Source organism: Pongo pygmaeus, chromosome 6 (assembly GCF_028885625.2).
Source record: "Pongo pygmaeus isolate AG05252 chromosome 6, NHGRI_mPonPyg2-v2.0_pri, whole genome shotgun sequence".
Classification (NCBI taxonomy): domain Eukaryota; kingdom Metazoa; phylum Chordata; class Mammalia; order Primates; family Hominidae; genus Pongo; species Pongo pygmaeus.
Genome location: NC_072379.2, coordinates 87,321,453 through 87,338,700, shown reverse-complemented (window position 1 = coordinate 87,338,700; position 17,248 = coordinate 87,321,453). Strand labels below are relative to the sequence as shown.

The 17,248-nt window shown below is 40.6% G+C and overlaps 1 protein-coding gene across 1 annotated transcript in view; it reads left to right on the top strand.

Moving 5' to 3' along the window:
- Nucleotides 1-10,874: 10,874 nt before the first annotated feature.
- The window catches only part of CDK14 (cyclin dependent kinase 14), a 592,881-nt gene continuing 586,507 nt past the window's right edge, over nt 10,875-17,248 (top strand). The window contains exon 1 of the mRNA XM_054495986.2: nt 10,875-11,592. Coding sequence (XP_054351961.1) covers nt 11,502-11,592 — 91 coding nt within the window. The 5' untranslated portion in view covers nt 10,875-11,501. The remainder of the gene's footprint in view (nt 11,593-17,248) is intronic.

Sequence of the window (17,248 nt, the reverse complement as noted above, 5' to 3'; positions counted from 1 at the left end):
GCCCTGCTCCAGTCTACCAGATTGGTTGACTGGCATCCATCTGCACTGTGGTCTTAGGTTCTCCCTCCATTATCATCCTGCCCTTCTCATGTATTGGAACCCTGTTACATGGGTTACATTTCCCCTTTTCTTGTTCTGGTTGAACAAATCTTCTGATAGCTTACTGAGAGGTGAACCTGGGAGGTGGCATTTTTGACCTTTCATATTTGAAAGCATTTATTCTCTGCTCTCCCACCTAATTAGTAATTTGGCTGGAAATAGAATTCTAGATTAGAAATCACTCTCTTGTACTATTTTCTAGTATCCAGTGTTTCTGTTGAGTAGTCTAAAACCATTCTGATACTGGACTCTTTTTAGAATCCTAATTTTGTTTTCTGAAGCTTTTCAAATATTCTCTTGGTTCACAGGGTTATGCAGTTTCACAATGAAGTGTCTCAGTGTAGATTTATTTTCATTTGTTGTCTTGGGAACTCAATAGACCCTTTTAACTTGGAAAGTCATTTTCCTTTATTAAAGGAAATTTTCTTGAATTATTTCTTTGATAATTTCCTCTCTTCTATTTTCTTTGTTCTCTCTTTCTGTAAACTCCTATTATTCAGATATTGAACTTCCTGAACTAGTCTGTACCTTTCTCATCTTTTTTTCTCCACTTTCCCTCTCTTTATCTTTTTGTTTTACTTGCTGGGGAATTTCATTTCCTTTAAATTTTAAATCTTTACCTGAAGTTTTCTTTTATCTTTTTTCTTTTATTTTTTATTTTTTTTTTTGAGAGACGGAGTCTCACTATGTTACTGAGGCTGGAGTGCAGTGGTGTGATCACAGCTCACTTTGAAACCTCAACCTCCAGGGCTCAAGCTATTCTACTGCCTCAGTCTCCTGAGTAGCTGGGACTACTGGCGCACACCACCATGCTTGGCTAATTTTTAAACAATTATTATTTGTGGAGACAAGGTCTTGCTATGTTGCCCAAGCTGGTCTCGAACTTCTGGACTCAGTGATTCTCCTGCTTTGGCCTCCCAAAGTGCTGGGATTCCACTTTAGGCCACTGTACCCAGCCTAAAGTTTCCTTTTAAACTATGATATTTTTAATGTCCAATTTATTTTTGGCCTTTGCTACTTTTTAAAAAATTTGTAGTACCCAGTTCTTGTTTAATGGCTGTAATATGTTATAATATTTTGCTATCTTTTTTAGAAGATATTAATTTTTTTTCTTCTTCATAGTCTTTATTTCTTCCTAGCTGTTTTTCCATTAGTTTGTTTTGGCCTCTACTTTTCTTATTACATTCCATCAACTATATGGAGATCCTTGGCTGCCTGCCCATATCTGGGAGAAAGACACCGGAAAGTTTTTGGAAAGCTTGATTTATATGGTTCAGCCTGTCAACTATGGTTTTCACTGCAGGATAATCTGTTGGCCAGAAATACGTGAAGGAAGTGAGGAAAGATGGCTAGGGTCCTTGACATTCAGTTATAAATTTTCAGTAGGTTGCTTCTCAGCCTTGCCAATGGCTGGCTTAGGAATCAGCTTTCTTGGGACTGACAACTATAATTTTTCCAGTTTCCAAAATTGTGTTGCTGCTTTTTCCTCTTCCATTACCTGTGTGCTTATGGACTTATGCTTTTAAAAACTTCATTCATCATAGTTTTGGTGAGTTTTCAGGAGGAACAGAAACTACCATGAATGTTGTCTGCCATTTCTAGTAGGAATTAAAGCATACATACCTTTTACTGTGTAAGTATTAAAGTGTCTCCCTTTTGGCCCTTGCCAAACTTGCCAACCTCATCTTATGTCTGTTGTATACTCCAACTGCCTTTCAGATTCTTGAACCCACCGTGTTCTGCCTTTGCCATCTGGCCCCCATAAATGCTGATCCCTCTGTAAGGAACTTCTGCTTTCTGTGTGACTACCTCTATGGATCCTTCAGATCTCAGTTTAGGTGTGATTGCTCAGAGAGGATGTGTCTCACCCTCAAATTATGGTGAAATGTCCCTGCTGTGGCATTCAGTCTTTTCTCTGTTTTAAAATGGGTCACATTTTATTGTAAATGGTGGTTTTAACATCATTTTCCCTCACTAGTCTGTAAGCTTTGTGCAGGCAGGGATCATGACCCTGCTCCATCTCATCCACTGCAGTATAACCAGATCTTAGCACAGTACCTGGGACATAGTAGGTGCTCAATATGTGTTCGATGGATAAACAAATGAAGACAAGTGAAATTACTTTCTTACAATAAGGAAATACAGTACTGAAAATGGATCCTCCCACTTCTTTCTGTTTAACTACATCAACTGTCCCTCTTTTCTTGGTTTGTCATTAAAAGGTGGCCTATGCCTGTAATCCCAGCACTTTAGGAGGCTGAGGCGGGCAGATCAGAAGGTCAGGAGATCGAGACAACTCTGGCTAACATGGTGAAACCCCGTCTCTACTAAAAATACAAAAATTAACCAGGCATGGTGGCGGGTGCCTGTAGTCCCAGCTACTTAGAAGGCTGAGGCAGGAGAATGGCGTGAACCCAGGAGGTCGAGCTTGCAGTGAGCCGAGATTGGGCCACTGCACTCCAGCCTGGGCATCAGAGCAAGACTCCGTCTCAAAAAAAAAAAAGAAAAGAAAAGAAATCAAATATACTTGATTAGGTGCCCCAAAATTGAGGAAAGGAGATAATGACCACTTAAATTTGTAGGTGGTAGGGCCAGGATAATTGTCCATCTCTAATTTACAGTCAAGGAAGCAGAGGATTGATAATACTACACAAAATATGAAAGAAGATTCTAGAACTAAGAATTAATATCTTCTGCTTCTAGCTCTGCTTTTTCACTGTTTGAAACACACCTAGGATGTTTATCTCTCCAACTCATCCTTCATGCTCTGTAGGTGCCTCCATGTTATCCTCTCTATCTGACTTTCATCAAATAACTACCATCGTGTTGCTGTTCCAGGAAGTGAATCATGGGTTCTCACTTGATGGGGGCAGTGCAATAATCATCTTGGAGTCTTTTTCAATCTACACATGGCTCTTCCTCCTCCTGCCCTTCCAGTCCCTGCCTAGAATGTCCTAGAGCAGTCCTTTAAATGTGCACCCTAATAACTTTGGTATGACTGTCTTCATAGGTAAGGAATGTTGGTTTAGATATTAATTATGACTAAGCTGTATTTTATTAATCTGCTACTGACATTAGTATTTTTCTTACTTTTCTCAGATGTGGAGGTGGTGGTATAATGTGAGTCAAATACCAGCTTTAGAACTTCTTAAATTTATTTTTTAATTTTTAGTTTTTACTCACAACATGGCTGCTTACTTATAGACAGCTTTAGAACTTGATTGACTTGCTGACTTGCCACTCACCAGCTGGGTTGGTTTGTTCCATTTTACCTTTTATTTTGAAAATTAAAAAACCTACAGAAAGTTAAAAAGACAATGCAATGGAAACTGTATATTCCTCACCTACGTTCACCAATTTTTATCATTTTTGTCACTACCCTCTCCCGTGTGCGTGTATATATGCATATATACATATGGAGCTAGATCTATATGTGTGTGTATGTTGCTATTAAATCATATGAACATAATTTTTGTTGTTGAGCCATTTAAAAATAATTTGTATCTATCATGACATTTTATCCATAAATACTTGTCACACCTAAGAAAATTAACTTGAATCCAACAGTTAATACACTGTCAATATTTTAATTTCTAATCTTCTCAAATGTATTTTACAACTGTGTTATAAAATACTGTGCGGTTTCATATTTTTTTAATCCAGGAGTCAGACAAAGTTTGTGCATTACTTGTGGTTGCTATGTCTCTTTAATATAGAACAATACCCTTGCCTTGTTTTGCTTTGTTTTTCATGAACAAACGTGAATATTGATACCCTTTGAAAAGCCCCGATCAGTAATCTTCTAGAAGGTCCCACATTCTGGGCCTGTGTGACTGCTAAACATTTTTGGCAAGAATACAACATAGGTGGTGTGGGTACCTCTTGTTGCCTTACATTAGAAAGCACATGGTATTCAGGATGTCCGCTATTGGTTGAGTCTATGTTTGATCACTTGGGCAAGGGCATAACAGCCAACCAATCCATTGTGACTGTAATCTGTATAGGGTTACATTGTAGAGGACTATTACTGCTACGGTTTAGATGTTTGTGTTCCCCCTAAATTCATACCTTGATATCTAACCTCCAATGTGATAGTATTAAGAAGTTAGGACTTTTGCAGGTGATTAGATCATGAGAGTGGGGCCCTCATGAATGGGATTAGTGCCTTTATGAAAGAGGCCCCAGGAAGCTTGTTTGGCCCCTTCTACTATGTGAGAACAAAGTAAGAAGGCACCATCTATGAGAAATGGGTCCTCACCAGACACTGGATCTGCTTGCACCTTGATTTGGGCTTTCCAGCCTTCAGAACTGTGAGAAATAAACATTTGTTGTTTATAAACCACAAAGTTTATGGTATTTTTGCTAAAGCAGCTCAGATAGACTAAGAAAATTACCATGTGGGTAGTCTTTTTCTTTTTTCTTTTGCGATAGAGTCTTGCTCTGTTGCCCAGGCTAGAGTACAGTGGCACAATCTTGGCTCACTGCAACCTTTGCCTCTGGGGTTCAAGCAATTCTCCTGCCTCAGCCCTCCAAGTAGCTGAGAATACAAGCATACACCATCACATCCAGCTAATTTTTGTATTTTTAGTAGAGACAGGGTTTCACCAAGTTGGCCAGGCTGGTCTCAGACTCCTGACCTCAAGTGATCCCACCCGCCTCGGCCTCCCAAAGTGCTGGGATTACAGGCGTGAGCCACCATACCTGGCTGATATTCTTTACTCAGCAAAAATATATCCAGTGATTTATTTGCCTCATTCAATTATTACATTGGGGTTGCAAAATTGTGACTTTCTAATTCTGCTGTAACTTTCACACTTACTCTGCTGAGTAGTGTTTCTCATTTTTTATTTTTTAGAGAGGGGATCTCACTCTGTTGTCCAGACTGGAGTGCAGTGGTGTGATCACAGCTCATTGTAGCCTCAACCTGCTGGGCTAAAGCCATCCTCCCACCTCAGGCTCATGAGTAGCTGGGACTGCAGGTGCATGCCACCACACCTGGCTAATTTTTAAATTTTTTTGTAAAGATGGGGTCTCCCTATGTTGCCCAGGGCTGGTCTCGAATTCCTGGGCTCAAGCAATCCTCCTGCCTAGGCCTCCCAAAGTGCTGGGATTATAGGTGTGAGCCACCGTGCCTGGTCAGCTGTGTAGTTTTAGGAAATTAATTTGATTTCAGGCCAGGCATGGTGGCTCATGCCTGTAATCCCAGCACTTTGGGAAGCTGAAGAGGGTGGATTGCTTGAGGTCAGGAGTTTTAGACCAGCCTGACCAACATGGTGAAATCTGTCTCTACTAAAAAATACAAAAAATCAGCCGGGTGTGGTGGTGGGCACCTGTAATCCCAGCTACTGGGGAGGCTGAGGCAGAGGAATCGCTTGAATCCGGGGGCGGAGGTTGCAGTGAGCCGAGATCGCGCCACTGCACTCCAGCCTGGGCAACAAAGTGAGACTCTGTCTCAAAAAAAAAAAAAAAAAAAAAAAAAAATTGATTTCAATGGATCTTAGTTTTTTCACCTGTAAAATAGGATAATAAAAGACAACTCATAGGGTGATGGTGAAAGTGGAGGCAGTGTCTTCAATTGCCTAGTATGTAGCAATGATTCCACAAATGATAGTTTAAAAATGTTTATTTCGATCATTTACAAACATCAGTTAGAGAGGAACCCTTTTTCCAAAGTCAGTTGTACATCTTTGAATACCACACTTTTAATTTCTTTCCTATAAGGTAGGAAAAAGCAAAATATAGTGTCGTTAAGTTAAAAGTTTGGATGCATTTATTAGCCTGTCCGAGTATGGCCACTTTCTTGAACTCTCTTTGCTTCAGAATAGTTCCTTTCTATACAATAAGGACAATCATGATTATACCTAAAGTGTATCAGTATCAAAAGAAAAAGAAGTGACTACCATCATGCAATCAAAATGCTTTATATAAGGAAACTTTTTGGTAAACAAGTGTGTGTCAATTTAGAACTGGAACCTGTGTAATGATCTCGGGCACATACTTTTGGCATTTCTAGGCCCATTTTCTTGTGTAACCTAGTGATAATGATAATGCCTCTTGGGGTAGTATGAGTTAAGATAAAATGAGATCATTAATTCATAGCCTATTATAAAACCATAAGTTATAAGAGTAACATTTTACAATTACAAATATTGAGTTATTTTAGCTAGAGAATGTCATATGTGCAATGATACTATCAATATGACTTCTATAGATACTTTTTTTTTTTGGCTTGTAAGTGCTTGATTAGAATAGACATGTGAATGCAGATGAACTGTCAAAGGGCCTGGGAGGAAAGACTAGGATGTTTTTGATAGAAAAGGTGCATTTCTGAACTTAATTGCCCTTAACAGGACTTGTCTGGACTGCACAAAAGCCATAAGGTTTTAGTTCACTAAGGTATTAGTTTCTGTCCACTTTCACATCCATGTCCAGGGTTCAATTACAGGGCTGGTCTCTGAAGTTTAGTTTTGATGAATGCAATATGATACATTGAAATTGATGCCATTCATGACTGAGGACCTATAGTTAATGGCACATCTGCACCACAAATACAAGTAATACCAAAAAGCATTATTAAGTGAACTGTATCTTAGAAATAGTGGTAGATGTTTTCTCATATAAACGCCTATAGTACAAGTTATGTAACAATAAAAAACATGAATGATATGCATTATCATATTTAAGCATGGTTTAATGGGAGAGGGGAACTTACCAGTTTTTAATGCATGCTTTGACCCTGGTAGTTTATCTTATTCAAACTATTCTGAGCTAATTTATGTTTAACATCATTTGGATGTTTTTACAACTTCTTTGTTTTTCTTACAGTCATTGGCAAGTAGATCAATTTACTTAGGTCCCTTGGTCTCTTGAGATGTAGGATGAAAAAATGTACAATTACCTATAAAATAAGCAAATGTAGGTCTCATTAAAAAAAAAGAACTCTTTAAGTTTGGATACTGTCCAATAGTTGGAACATAAGGGTTGGTGACAAGAGTTTTAGAGTCAATGTACCAATTTTACTGATGACTCACTGAGAACTTTGTACAAGTCACTTAACCTTGTTACTTCAGTTCCTGATGTGTTCAAAAAGGATAAATTTGATCCTAAAACTAGTTAAATAGGTTGACTATTTAGAGCTTTAAGAGGATATTTAATAATGTAAATGTCTACCACTTTAATAATTATACTCTGGCACTGTGTCTTAATCTTTACCTATGCTTTGGCTAAATTCTAAAACTTTACATTATAAACATATCTTTTTGAAACTCATTTTCCACCTCTATTCTTCATGTCCTTGGTATCCTTGTTTCATGGATTTCTTTTCTCTGATAATATTTTAAAAACTGTTTCAGATCAATAAGTCTGCTTTTGCTGGAATTTTGGATTCTAATTAAATCCTTTATATTTTATCTTACTTAAATTAGGATTCTTTCCCTTATAATCTACTGCCAGCATACTAGCCTGATATTTTTCTTATATGGAAAATATCCACATTTTATTTTATAATAAAAGCATAATGTATATGTAATGTGACTAGCAATTATGTATCTTAAATTGCACATAATTTTTGGCAATGAATCCTTGTCTATCTTATTTGCATATGACTTAGTCTTCATTAATATATCTATCTATAGTATATAAGATGGAAGAGGGAAAATTTCATCATTACATTTTATTTATCTATTAGAGATGGGGTCTTGCTGTGTTGCCCAGGCTGGTCTTAAACTCCTGGGCTCAAGAGATCCTCCCACCTAAGCCACCTGAGTAGCTGAGACTGTAGGTATGGGTCATTGCTTCTGGCTCACCATTAACTTTAGAATTAGAATTTTGCAGCTATGAATGGACCTAGAGGTTATCTAGTTCAAGCCTCTCATTTTATAGATAAGAAAATGGGTAAATCACTTACTTGTCTCTTACTTGTCTAAGGCTACAATGCACCTAGTGATAGACAGTAGGGACTAGAACTCATGAGTCCTGGGTCCCCAGCCACTTTTGTTACTACTGAACTCCTAATACATTTGTATCCTTTAATTGGTGAATTTGGTTAAGGTCAACCCATGTTGGGTTCAGCCTCTAGATAAGCTTACCTCTTTGTACTTGAACACCGCACCTTTAATTCAGGCCATGCAAAACTATAACCTTGTAAACCAGAAGTTGAGATGGAGAACTGGCACAGATCCATTCTCCTACTGAAAAAACATATGCTACACAGATGCTGGATAGTCATCTTTGTTTCCAAGGACAACACATCACTTCTCAGAGACAGCAATCCATTCTATGTTTATTTGACAAACATTAATTGACATTCTCTATGCAACAGGCACTGTGTGTTTCATATCTTAGGGTCCCTGAACTTACACTGTTTAAGATGAAGGCAAATGTGAAACAAATAATAGTAGAAAGAGTTGAATCTTTAAGTATACATATCTTAAAAGCGTCAAGTTAAAAATGTCCTTCTTTGCATTGCAGTTTCTTGCAAAATTTGCCCTTTTAAAATATAATCAGGAAAGAGAGCAAGATGAGCATATAATGCAAAGTTGGTTACTCATAATTGCCAAGCTTTATTTGGCCCATGCTTAACAGGTGTTTCTCCTGCCAGGTATACTGTTGTAACTAGAGGAAGTTGTTCTGGAGTTGGGAGAGCTAAAGTTTTGAAGTGGGGTAGGGAAAAGGAAAATATTCATTATGTTTATATTAGTATTATTATTATTATAAAAGTAAAGCATTCTTGGATAAAACATTCAAACTATACTTAAAGGTATAAATTGCAAAGGGAAAAGTTCTCTCTGTTCTGGATATACAATCAACAGTTTTCTGTTCTTTTTTCCAGAAATATTCTGTGCATATAGAAACACATAGATGTGTATACGTTTTTTCCACAAATGGTTTAAAATATTAAACTTGCTTTTCCCCCAAATTAGCCTGTATATATTCACACATCAGTACACACTGATCTCATTTAAGAAAATTGGTGCATATCTTTGTATGCTTTTACCATAATTTAAGAAGAAGCTGACTACTTTTTTTAAGTCAGAAATACTGGGAAGGGGAAGAGCGTGGTGGTGCACGCCTGTAATCCCAGAATTTTGGGAGGTCAAGGTGGGCAGATTGCTTGAGCTCAAGAGTTGGAGACCAGCCTCGGTAACATGATGAAACCCCGTTTCTACAAAAAATATAAAAATTAGCCAGGCGTGGTGGTGTGCACCTGTAGCCCCAGCTATTTAGGAGGCTAAGGTGGGAGGATGGCTTGAGCCCAGGAGAGAAGGTTGCAGTGAGCCGAGATCGCGCCACTGCACTCCAGCCTGGGCGACAGGCCCTGTCTCGGAAAAAAAAAAATACTAGGAAGGTAAAACAAATATATATTTAACATATTATATATTTGAAACAGCCATTGTCACAGTGGATAACAGTCACAGGTGTGTAATAGTGAAAGTTCGTTAAATTAATATTTCTTCGTGTTTGCTGACTCGTACAACCCATTAGTGGTTGCATTTGTCTTTTCATTCATAACTGCTGAAAACTTTCTCCCTAACTAACCTGAGGAAGTGGTAAAAGTCAAACTTTTTTCCGGTATGAGGCCACCCTTGGTGCTGTCTGTAATTATCTAGACATGGCAGCCAGGATCCAACAGCTTTGCGTTTAACTCATATGGTCTTTCCTGGCGAATTCCTTGCCCCCCTCTGCTCCCCACTTAGCTTGACTTCCTGTCTTTTATCATCCGCAATCTATCAAGATCCTACAATGTGCTCAGTGTAGGGCGGAACAAATCACTGTTTTACCTCACAATTTAAGGAAGACGGGGCTAGTTTTTAAGATAAAAATCTTTTAACAAAACATAAACTCCCCAAAATTTCCTTCAAACCAAACAGCATTGTCACACCCTCACAAGCTCTTATTACTTACACAGCCAGATGACTCAAGATTACTAACGTTTCTATTCATAAGGAGTTTGCTGGCCCCAAATCAACACAATCAAGCCCTCCTCCACCTTCCTTCTCTCTCCCCTGGGAGACTGACGTTTGGAACTCACGCCGCACCAGGTTTTTTCAGAATGAAGACGATGTGTGTTTGCTGCTGGAACTGTTTGTCCTGGGATTTTATAAACACCTCCCCCACTCCTTTTTAAAGTTCTGTTTTTGAGGTGGGGGAAAAGGAGGTCGGAATCTGTTTAGCCTCTAAGTCTCCCAATTCAGAAATATATTCTACGAATTTAATAGAAAAAGACCGAGGGCTGTGTCTGCTATTTACTGCAGAACTGGGTATTCCTATCAGAAATCACCTACATGTGTCACCAAGACCAGAGACAAGGATGAGGGAAACAGCATGATCCCTGCCTTCTGGAGGGTTACAGTTGAAGCTTCCGCTGCTTCTGCACTTGACCTCAAAACAAACAAAAAACCCACCGCAAACAACAACAAAAAAATCCGGGCCCACCTTTCCCTTTGGATCTTTCACTTGACAGCTTTCTCGGCCCAAAATAAGGCACCCTACATCTGAATGCATCCCTAAGGCCTTACCGCACCCAGTCCAGGAGGCAGTCCTGGCAGCTTCCCTCCACCCAACTCCGCGCTTTTTCACACGCGCTCGTGGAAGGAGAAAACCGCTCAAACAACTGGACTCGGCCCGTTTCCTTCGGTAACCTCCCTACAGCCCAACACGCTGTCCCCAGACGCTGCCCGCTCCCACCCCGGCCCCTTCGCGATCCTCCGGCGCGCGGGCGGGGTGGGGGAGGAGCGCGGGGGCGGCCGGGAGGGGGCGCCGCCGGGGCGTGAGCCAGACACAGAGGGCCGCGGAGGACGCGGGAGGCGAGCGGGGAGCCGAGGTCGTGCTAGGATCCCGCGCCCAGGGGCCTTCGTCGAGGGAGGGGCGTGGCGGCGGCAGCAGGAGGGCAGCAGGAGCGGTCGGGCTGGCGGTTCCGCGCCGCGGCTCCGTCTGCCCAGCGCCCGCAACTCTGGGCTGAGAACTTCTCCCGCCGGCCCACTCGCCCTCGCCCCGCGCACTCGGCGCCAGGCGACTCCCGCACCTTGTCCCCGGCCCGCCCCCGCCTCCTCCTTCGGCCGCACCACTCCCCCTGCCGGCCGCGCTTTTCTCCGTTACAAAGGAGGGAAAATGAGCCGGGCGGCGGCGGCGCGGCGCGGGGCCACCACGGCGGCGGCGAGCGCGGCCGCCCCCGGCACCACGTAAACCGCCCCCGCCCGCCCAGCTGCGGCCCAGGCCGGAGCGGAGCCTGCAGCCCGCCGCCTGCTTGCTGCTCGCCTCCCTAGCCCTGCGCGTCGCCTCCCGGCCCGCCGAGGAGGTGGTGGAGGAGGAGGCGCCGCTTTCCCCGCGGCGCGCGCCCTCGCCGTTGTCTGGGCTGTGCCTGGACCAGTTTGGGGAAGTTGCCGGGGCCCCGCGTCGCCCAGATGTGCGACCTCATTGAGCCGCAGCCGGCCGAGAAGATCGGCAAGATGAAGAAGTTGCGGAGAACTTTGTCGGAGAGTTTCAGTCGCATTGGTGAGTAGCGCGCTGCCCCCGGCCCCCCCAGCGCCCGCTCCCCCGGCCCGCGCCCCCGCCGCGCTCCTGGCACCAGCCATGCAGCTGCCAGCGAGGCTGGCGTGGGGTGCGTTGCGGGCGGGGGTCGAGGGCACAGTGCTAGGGACCCGGGGGAGGGCAAGGACGCAAAGGAAAGAGACCCGTCTTCCTCAGGATCTGGGGGTTCATTTGTAGATTCTCTCAAGCCTACAATATGGGTTTCCCCCTCCTCCGCCACTAGTGCTCGCCCTTTCGCGCGCGTGGGGGACGGGCGAGGGGACCCCTCGGCCCCCACCGCGCAAGGGGCTGCGCGGCTGCTTGGGCCAATTGTTATTTTTTGCGCACAGGCTTTGATATTGGGCGTTTAGTCAGTAATTTAGCTTTGGAAATTGGTGAAACGTTAGACTGTGCCCTGGTATTGTTTAACGTATCCAACCTAAAGGGAAGTGGGACAGTTACCTTGGGACCTATTGTTCGGTACTTCGGGTCCTGGAAAGCGAGATTTGGGTGTTCAGTCGCCAGGTCTCTGAATCTTCCCGCTGCTGGAGAGAAATGCGCGCTGTGGAGTTGTCTGGACATTTAGGAATGTCTCCCGAACTTGTTCCATTTAATAGAGCTCAGGGGCTGTTGTCTTTAAACCAGCCAACCAACCAACTGACCAACGGTGTTTAGGACAGTGAAGAATAAATGCATGTCACAGGTTGTAATAGGGTGACAGCAGTATCACGTGGAATGGGTTTGTTAGATTTTGAGTATTGGGCATAGAAAACCCCTTTTAACCTAAAGAGTTAGCTGCCTCCCCTACTGTCACAACTTTCACTGATACATGTAACTGCCCTGAACAAGAGAATGCTATAGACACAAAAAATAACCCCTGCGAGTCCCTAGGAAGCTGCCTAGTCTTTGTTTCACTTGTTTTAAATGTCATCCATGTTAACGAAGGTGTTAATGGAAATTAAGCATAAAGGTACTTAATTCCTTAAAATAAAACCCTGGGATGCACATGAGTGTTACAGATATCCTTTCACCCATTCATTGTAAGATATGCAAACTTTCTTCAAGTGAGAGAGTACAATGGATCGAAATTTAGCCAAGTGGTTTTTTTTTTTTTTTTTTGTCTTTCGACTTAAAATTTTGTGTTAGTATGCAAAATCTTTCCCAAGATGACTGTAAAGTTATGGTGTGAAACCAATCTTTAGTTTTATTTATTACCTGTATTGGATATTAATTTCACTCTTCAGAATTAGGGACACATATGGACAGTCCCTGCATTCAAATGAAGTTTGAAGCCAAGAAGAGTGTGAGAAAGGGAAATGTTGAGTTGTGTGCATTATTAACGAGGATGTTTCAGCCCTGACCCAAACCTTCACAGAGGCGGGTTCTGGAGTCCATTAAGCCTTGTTCTAAAACACATTAACTATATATTTACTAATGCTAATGATTCTGCTGGAGCCCCTCCAGTTTTGTGTTAAATAATTCATTGCAATTGAGTCTCAGTAAGAAACCAAGGACATTAATATAAAAGTTCCTTATGTTTAAATAATTTCAAGGTTTTGATCGACAATCAGTAAAATTTGGATTAAGTACAGTGCTGGCAAATGGGGGTATTATAGTTAATTGGATTTTCTAGCTTACTGAGATTTAGTGATGTGAAACTCCTTTTGACTCCAACTCTTGTTAAAATGTCTTCTAAGAGCTGGTGGATTTTATATCCTCCCTTTAGGACACAGAATGCAGTGCAATGAGTACAGCTGATTATTTCCTGTATTGATGGAAAGTATGATTCTGAATTGTAGATCTCATTGTGGAATATTGTAAAAGGAGATATTGAAGTGATTATAGTTGTATACCAAGCCAAGGACATTCAAAGTAGCATTACAGAAACAAAATCTGTATCTTCTTATTTTCTTGGTGTTTTATATTGTATTTGCAAAATTAAAACCAGTGAACTCATTCTGATTATCTAAGGATTTTTAAGGCGCTAGAGGTTGTTGAGTTGAGGGCTTACTGTGGGATTATATAGTGCATGAGTTAAGAATGTGGGCTGTGTGTCACACAGACTGTTTCCGGTGTTGCCACGCCCAGCCGAGGTCCCTCAACTTCTCTGAGCTTCAGTTTTTCATGTACAACTCAGTTTCATTGTTGGCTTTTAGTGAAATAATGCATACCATGTCCTGTGTGGCACATTAAATAAAGACTCAGTAAACGTTCAAGATATGTTATCATTGTTTTTGTTATTATTAGGGATTCCGTCATACTGACATAACTGATCTTGTAGATAGAAAGCAAGAGAAGAGGGAAGTGGCCATTGACTTTGTAATGTAGCCAGCCTTAAAACGGAGTTAGGCAGGCCTGGATTTGAACTTGGTTTTCGCTGCTTGCTCTGTGCCTTTGGCAGCTGGTGGAATTACCCTAAAGCCCAGAGTCCTCATCTGTAAATATTCATATAAGGTGAATATATGTGAAGACTAAATCGGATAAAATACATGAAAAATCTAGTGCAGTATCTATCACAAGATGAAGGTCAATACTGTAGGCTGTCATTATTCCTTCCAATTTCTGTTTATACCCCATCATCCTCCATTCTTCATTGGTACTTCATGAGGCGATCAAAGAGTGAGTGGTTTATTCTTGTTGAATAATCCACACTGCAACATATTCATTCTCTTTAACCAATGTAAGCTTTTGAAATAGACATGCTGACTTTATTTTGCTGCTTTAGTATGATCCAAAAGTGTAGCTTGTTGTATGGTGAAATGTACAATATTATTATTTAGCTGTAAGAAATTATTAATCATTCATCTATTGAAAATGAGGAAATGTTCGAAAGTATCTGATATCCGGTCAGTGTTTATCATTAATAATAATAATTCTAAATACATAAAGCAGTGCTAATGTTTAATTTGTTTACACATTAGAGATCATGCTGACTTTGTCATTGCCCACCCCAAATACAGCTGAGCTGAGATTACTATATTATAAAACACATTGGCTTTCAAGCCATAGTGCTCTAATTTACGACATCTGCCAGGGAATGACTGTGATATAGTTATGGTTCCTTTATAAGATGGATGTAATTGAATTTTAAAGTCACCTATCAATTTCGGTAGTATTTATGGTTTTCTACTAAATTGTGTCAGTGTGGTCCCTTATTTAGGAATTACTACAGTTCTCTTACACTTTTTTTTTTTTTTTAATTTAGGCTAACAAAGACAAATCGGAACTTAATTATTGAATAGTTTAAGTATATTAAAGTTCATTTCCTCTTTTCTTTCTTGTGTCTTTTTTATTTTTGAATGTTAGCCTAGAAGGAGAAAGGCTTTATGTAATATCTGGTGTATGATTAAGGTCAAACTGACATTTTTTCATATTCATTTGAATGCATTTCTTCATACTTATTTGGACTGTCTCGTAGAGAAAGGAAGTTTATACTCTGTGATATTTGAGATGAACCCCATGTATACCATTTCTTTAAAGGATATGGTTTGTGAGGGAACTAAATAAAAAGAAGAGGCTGTGATTGCACTGAACTTTGGGGTTTGTTACCTTGTGCTGTAAGTATGTAATTCTAGAGTCCAGTTGTCATTTGACGAATTCATTATGTCAGAAAAGAGAAATGTAAGGTTAAATGTTCAGACAAAATTTAACTATTATACATTTTCCCCAATGCAACTTCAAAATATTTTAATTTGAAAACTACAAAATGGAATTTATATCTGTGATCTTTTAAGAGAGAACCAGTGTAGCATTTTCATACACCAAAACTTAAGTGTGTCTCAAAAGATACTCTCCTTTTGCCATTGAGGTAGGACTCATTAATTCAACAAATAATTATTTAGTACCTCCTCTCCACTGTAGATATTGTTCTGACAGTCAGATTGACTGACTAATGTGGCTGGTCCCTGTCCTCAAGGATTTTAAGGGAAAACAGGCCAATTAATAGGCATTTACAATATAAAGTGACAAATTCTACCATGAAGATTGGCGAAATTTGCTGTTGGAGAACACAGGAGGAGCACCACTTTCATCTAGGTGAAATCATGAGAAGCTTTCTAGAGGAAGCGGTGTCTGAGCAGAGGACTGAATAGAATATCTGCTGATCTTAAATATTTTGATATATGCCCCTTGGCTATTCCAGAATAATGTAATATGCTTGTTACTCCATGAAATCCTTAAAGATAATTGTGGATTTACATTTACATGAATGATTAATGGCAATCAGGGAATGTAATCAATAATGAGATGTGTTCTTGTTTGGGTCAGAATTTACTCATCAGTGACCTGATGAATATCTGGCAAAGACATCTTAAGTTGGTCTTTGTTGTTACTGTTAACTGCTGTTCAGGACAAGGATTCAATATTTAGAAGAAACTGTGTAAGGTGTCAGTCTAGCAGTGAATGACTTCAGTGAAGTAATGGTGTTCTGTGGTACCTTGAGCTTGAGAGTATTGTACAGATGAGATAATCTGGCTTCCTGTTCATTATGTCATAGCAAATACACTTGCAGTTTCTTCTATTTTCTCCTCTTGTTACCTCCAGACCCCACCTCTTTGTCCAGAATGTTGGAGAATTGTCAGGACTTAGGAGATAAGAAGGAAATAGTCCAGTCTGGTTGTTCAAGACATTCCAGTTTTCTCCTGTCTTCATTTCTCAACTTGAGGGTCTTCATTCCATATTTGCAGTTCCCTAAGGGATAGTATCTTTTTTTTTTTTTGGCGGCAGAGGAACAGGGTCTTACTCTGTCGCCCGGGCTGGAGTGCAGTGGCACAGTCTTGCTCACTGCAACGTCTGCCTTCCAGGCTCAAGTGATCCTCCCACCTCAGCCTCCCGAATAGCTGGAACCACAGGGCACCACCACCACGCTTGGCTAATTTTATATATGTATGTATGTATAGATGTATGTATGTATGTATGTATGTATATATGTATTTGGTATTGTTTTTGTAGAGACAGGGTTTCCCCCTGTTGCCCAGGCTGGTCTCAAACTCCTGAGCTCAGGAGACCCATCCGCCTCAGCCTTCCAAAGTGCTGGGATTACAGGTGTGAGCCACTGCAGCTGGTGGGGTAGTATCAACTGTAGTTCTTATTGGATGCTTTGATAAGAAAACACATGGCTAAATTTCCAGAACTTTTGTAATGTCCAAAATAAAGACAGTATATTTAAAAGTTTGTGCTGTGAATTGTAAGTTTGCTGCTGTAGCTTTGCATCTTGCATGGCAGCCACATAGTGCGTGTGTTCCATTAATCTTTGTTAAATGAGCTAGGTATGAGGCTGTATGGTAATTTGCTTATGTTAGACTTTGTATTTGAAATCAATGGGCTATTAATTTCTTATTCCAAAAAGTTTAGTTTTTCAGATGAAGCAACTTGTCTATATTTAGAATTACATTACTAATGTTTTATAAAGGACTCATCAGTCAAGTATGTTAATTAAAGGACATGCCTTGGGTTGAGGGAGTAGACAGTATAGTAATATTATTGACTGGTATTTATATAGAGCCTTGTAGCCTAGAAGTTAAATTCTAGTGAAAATGCAGTCCTTAGGAATTAGCTAGGATCTTAATATGGTTCTATCAGAACAGATTATTTTAGATTTAATGTAGGTTATTTTAGATTTAATGTAGGTTAAGTTAAATAC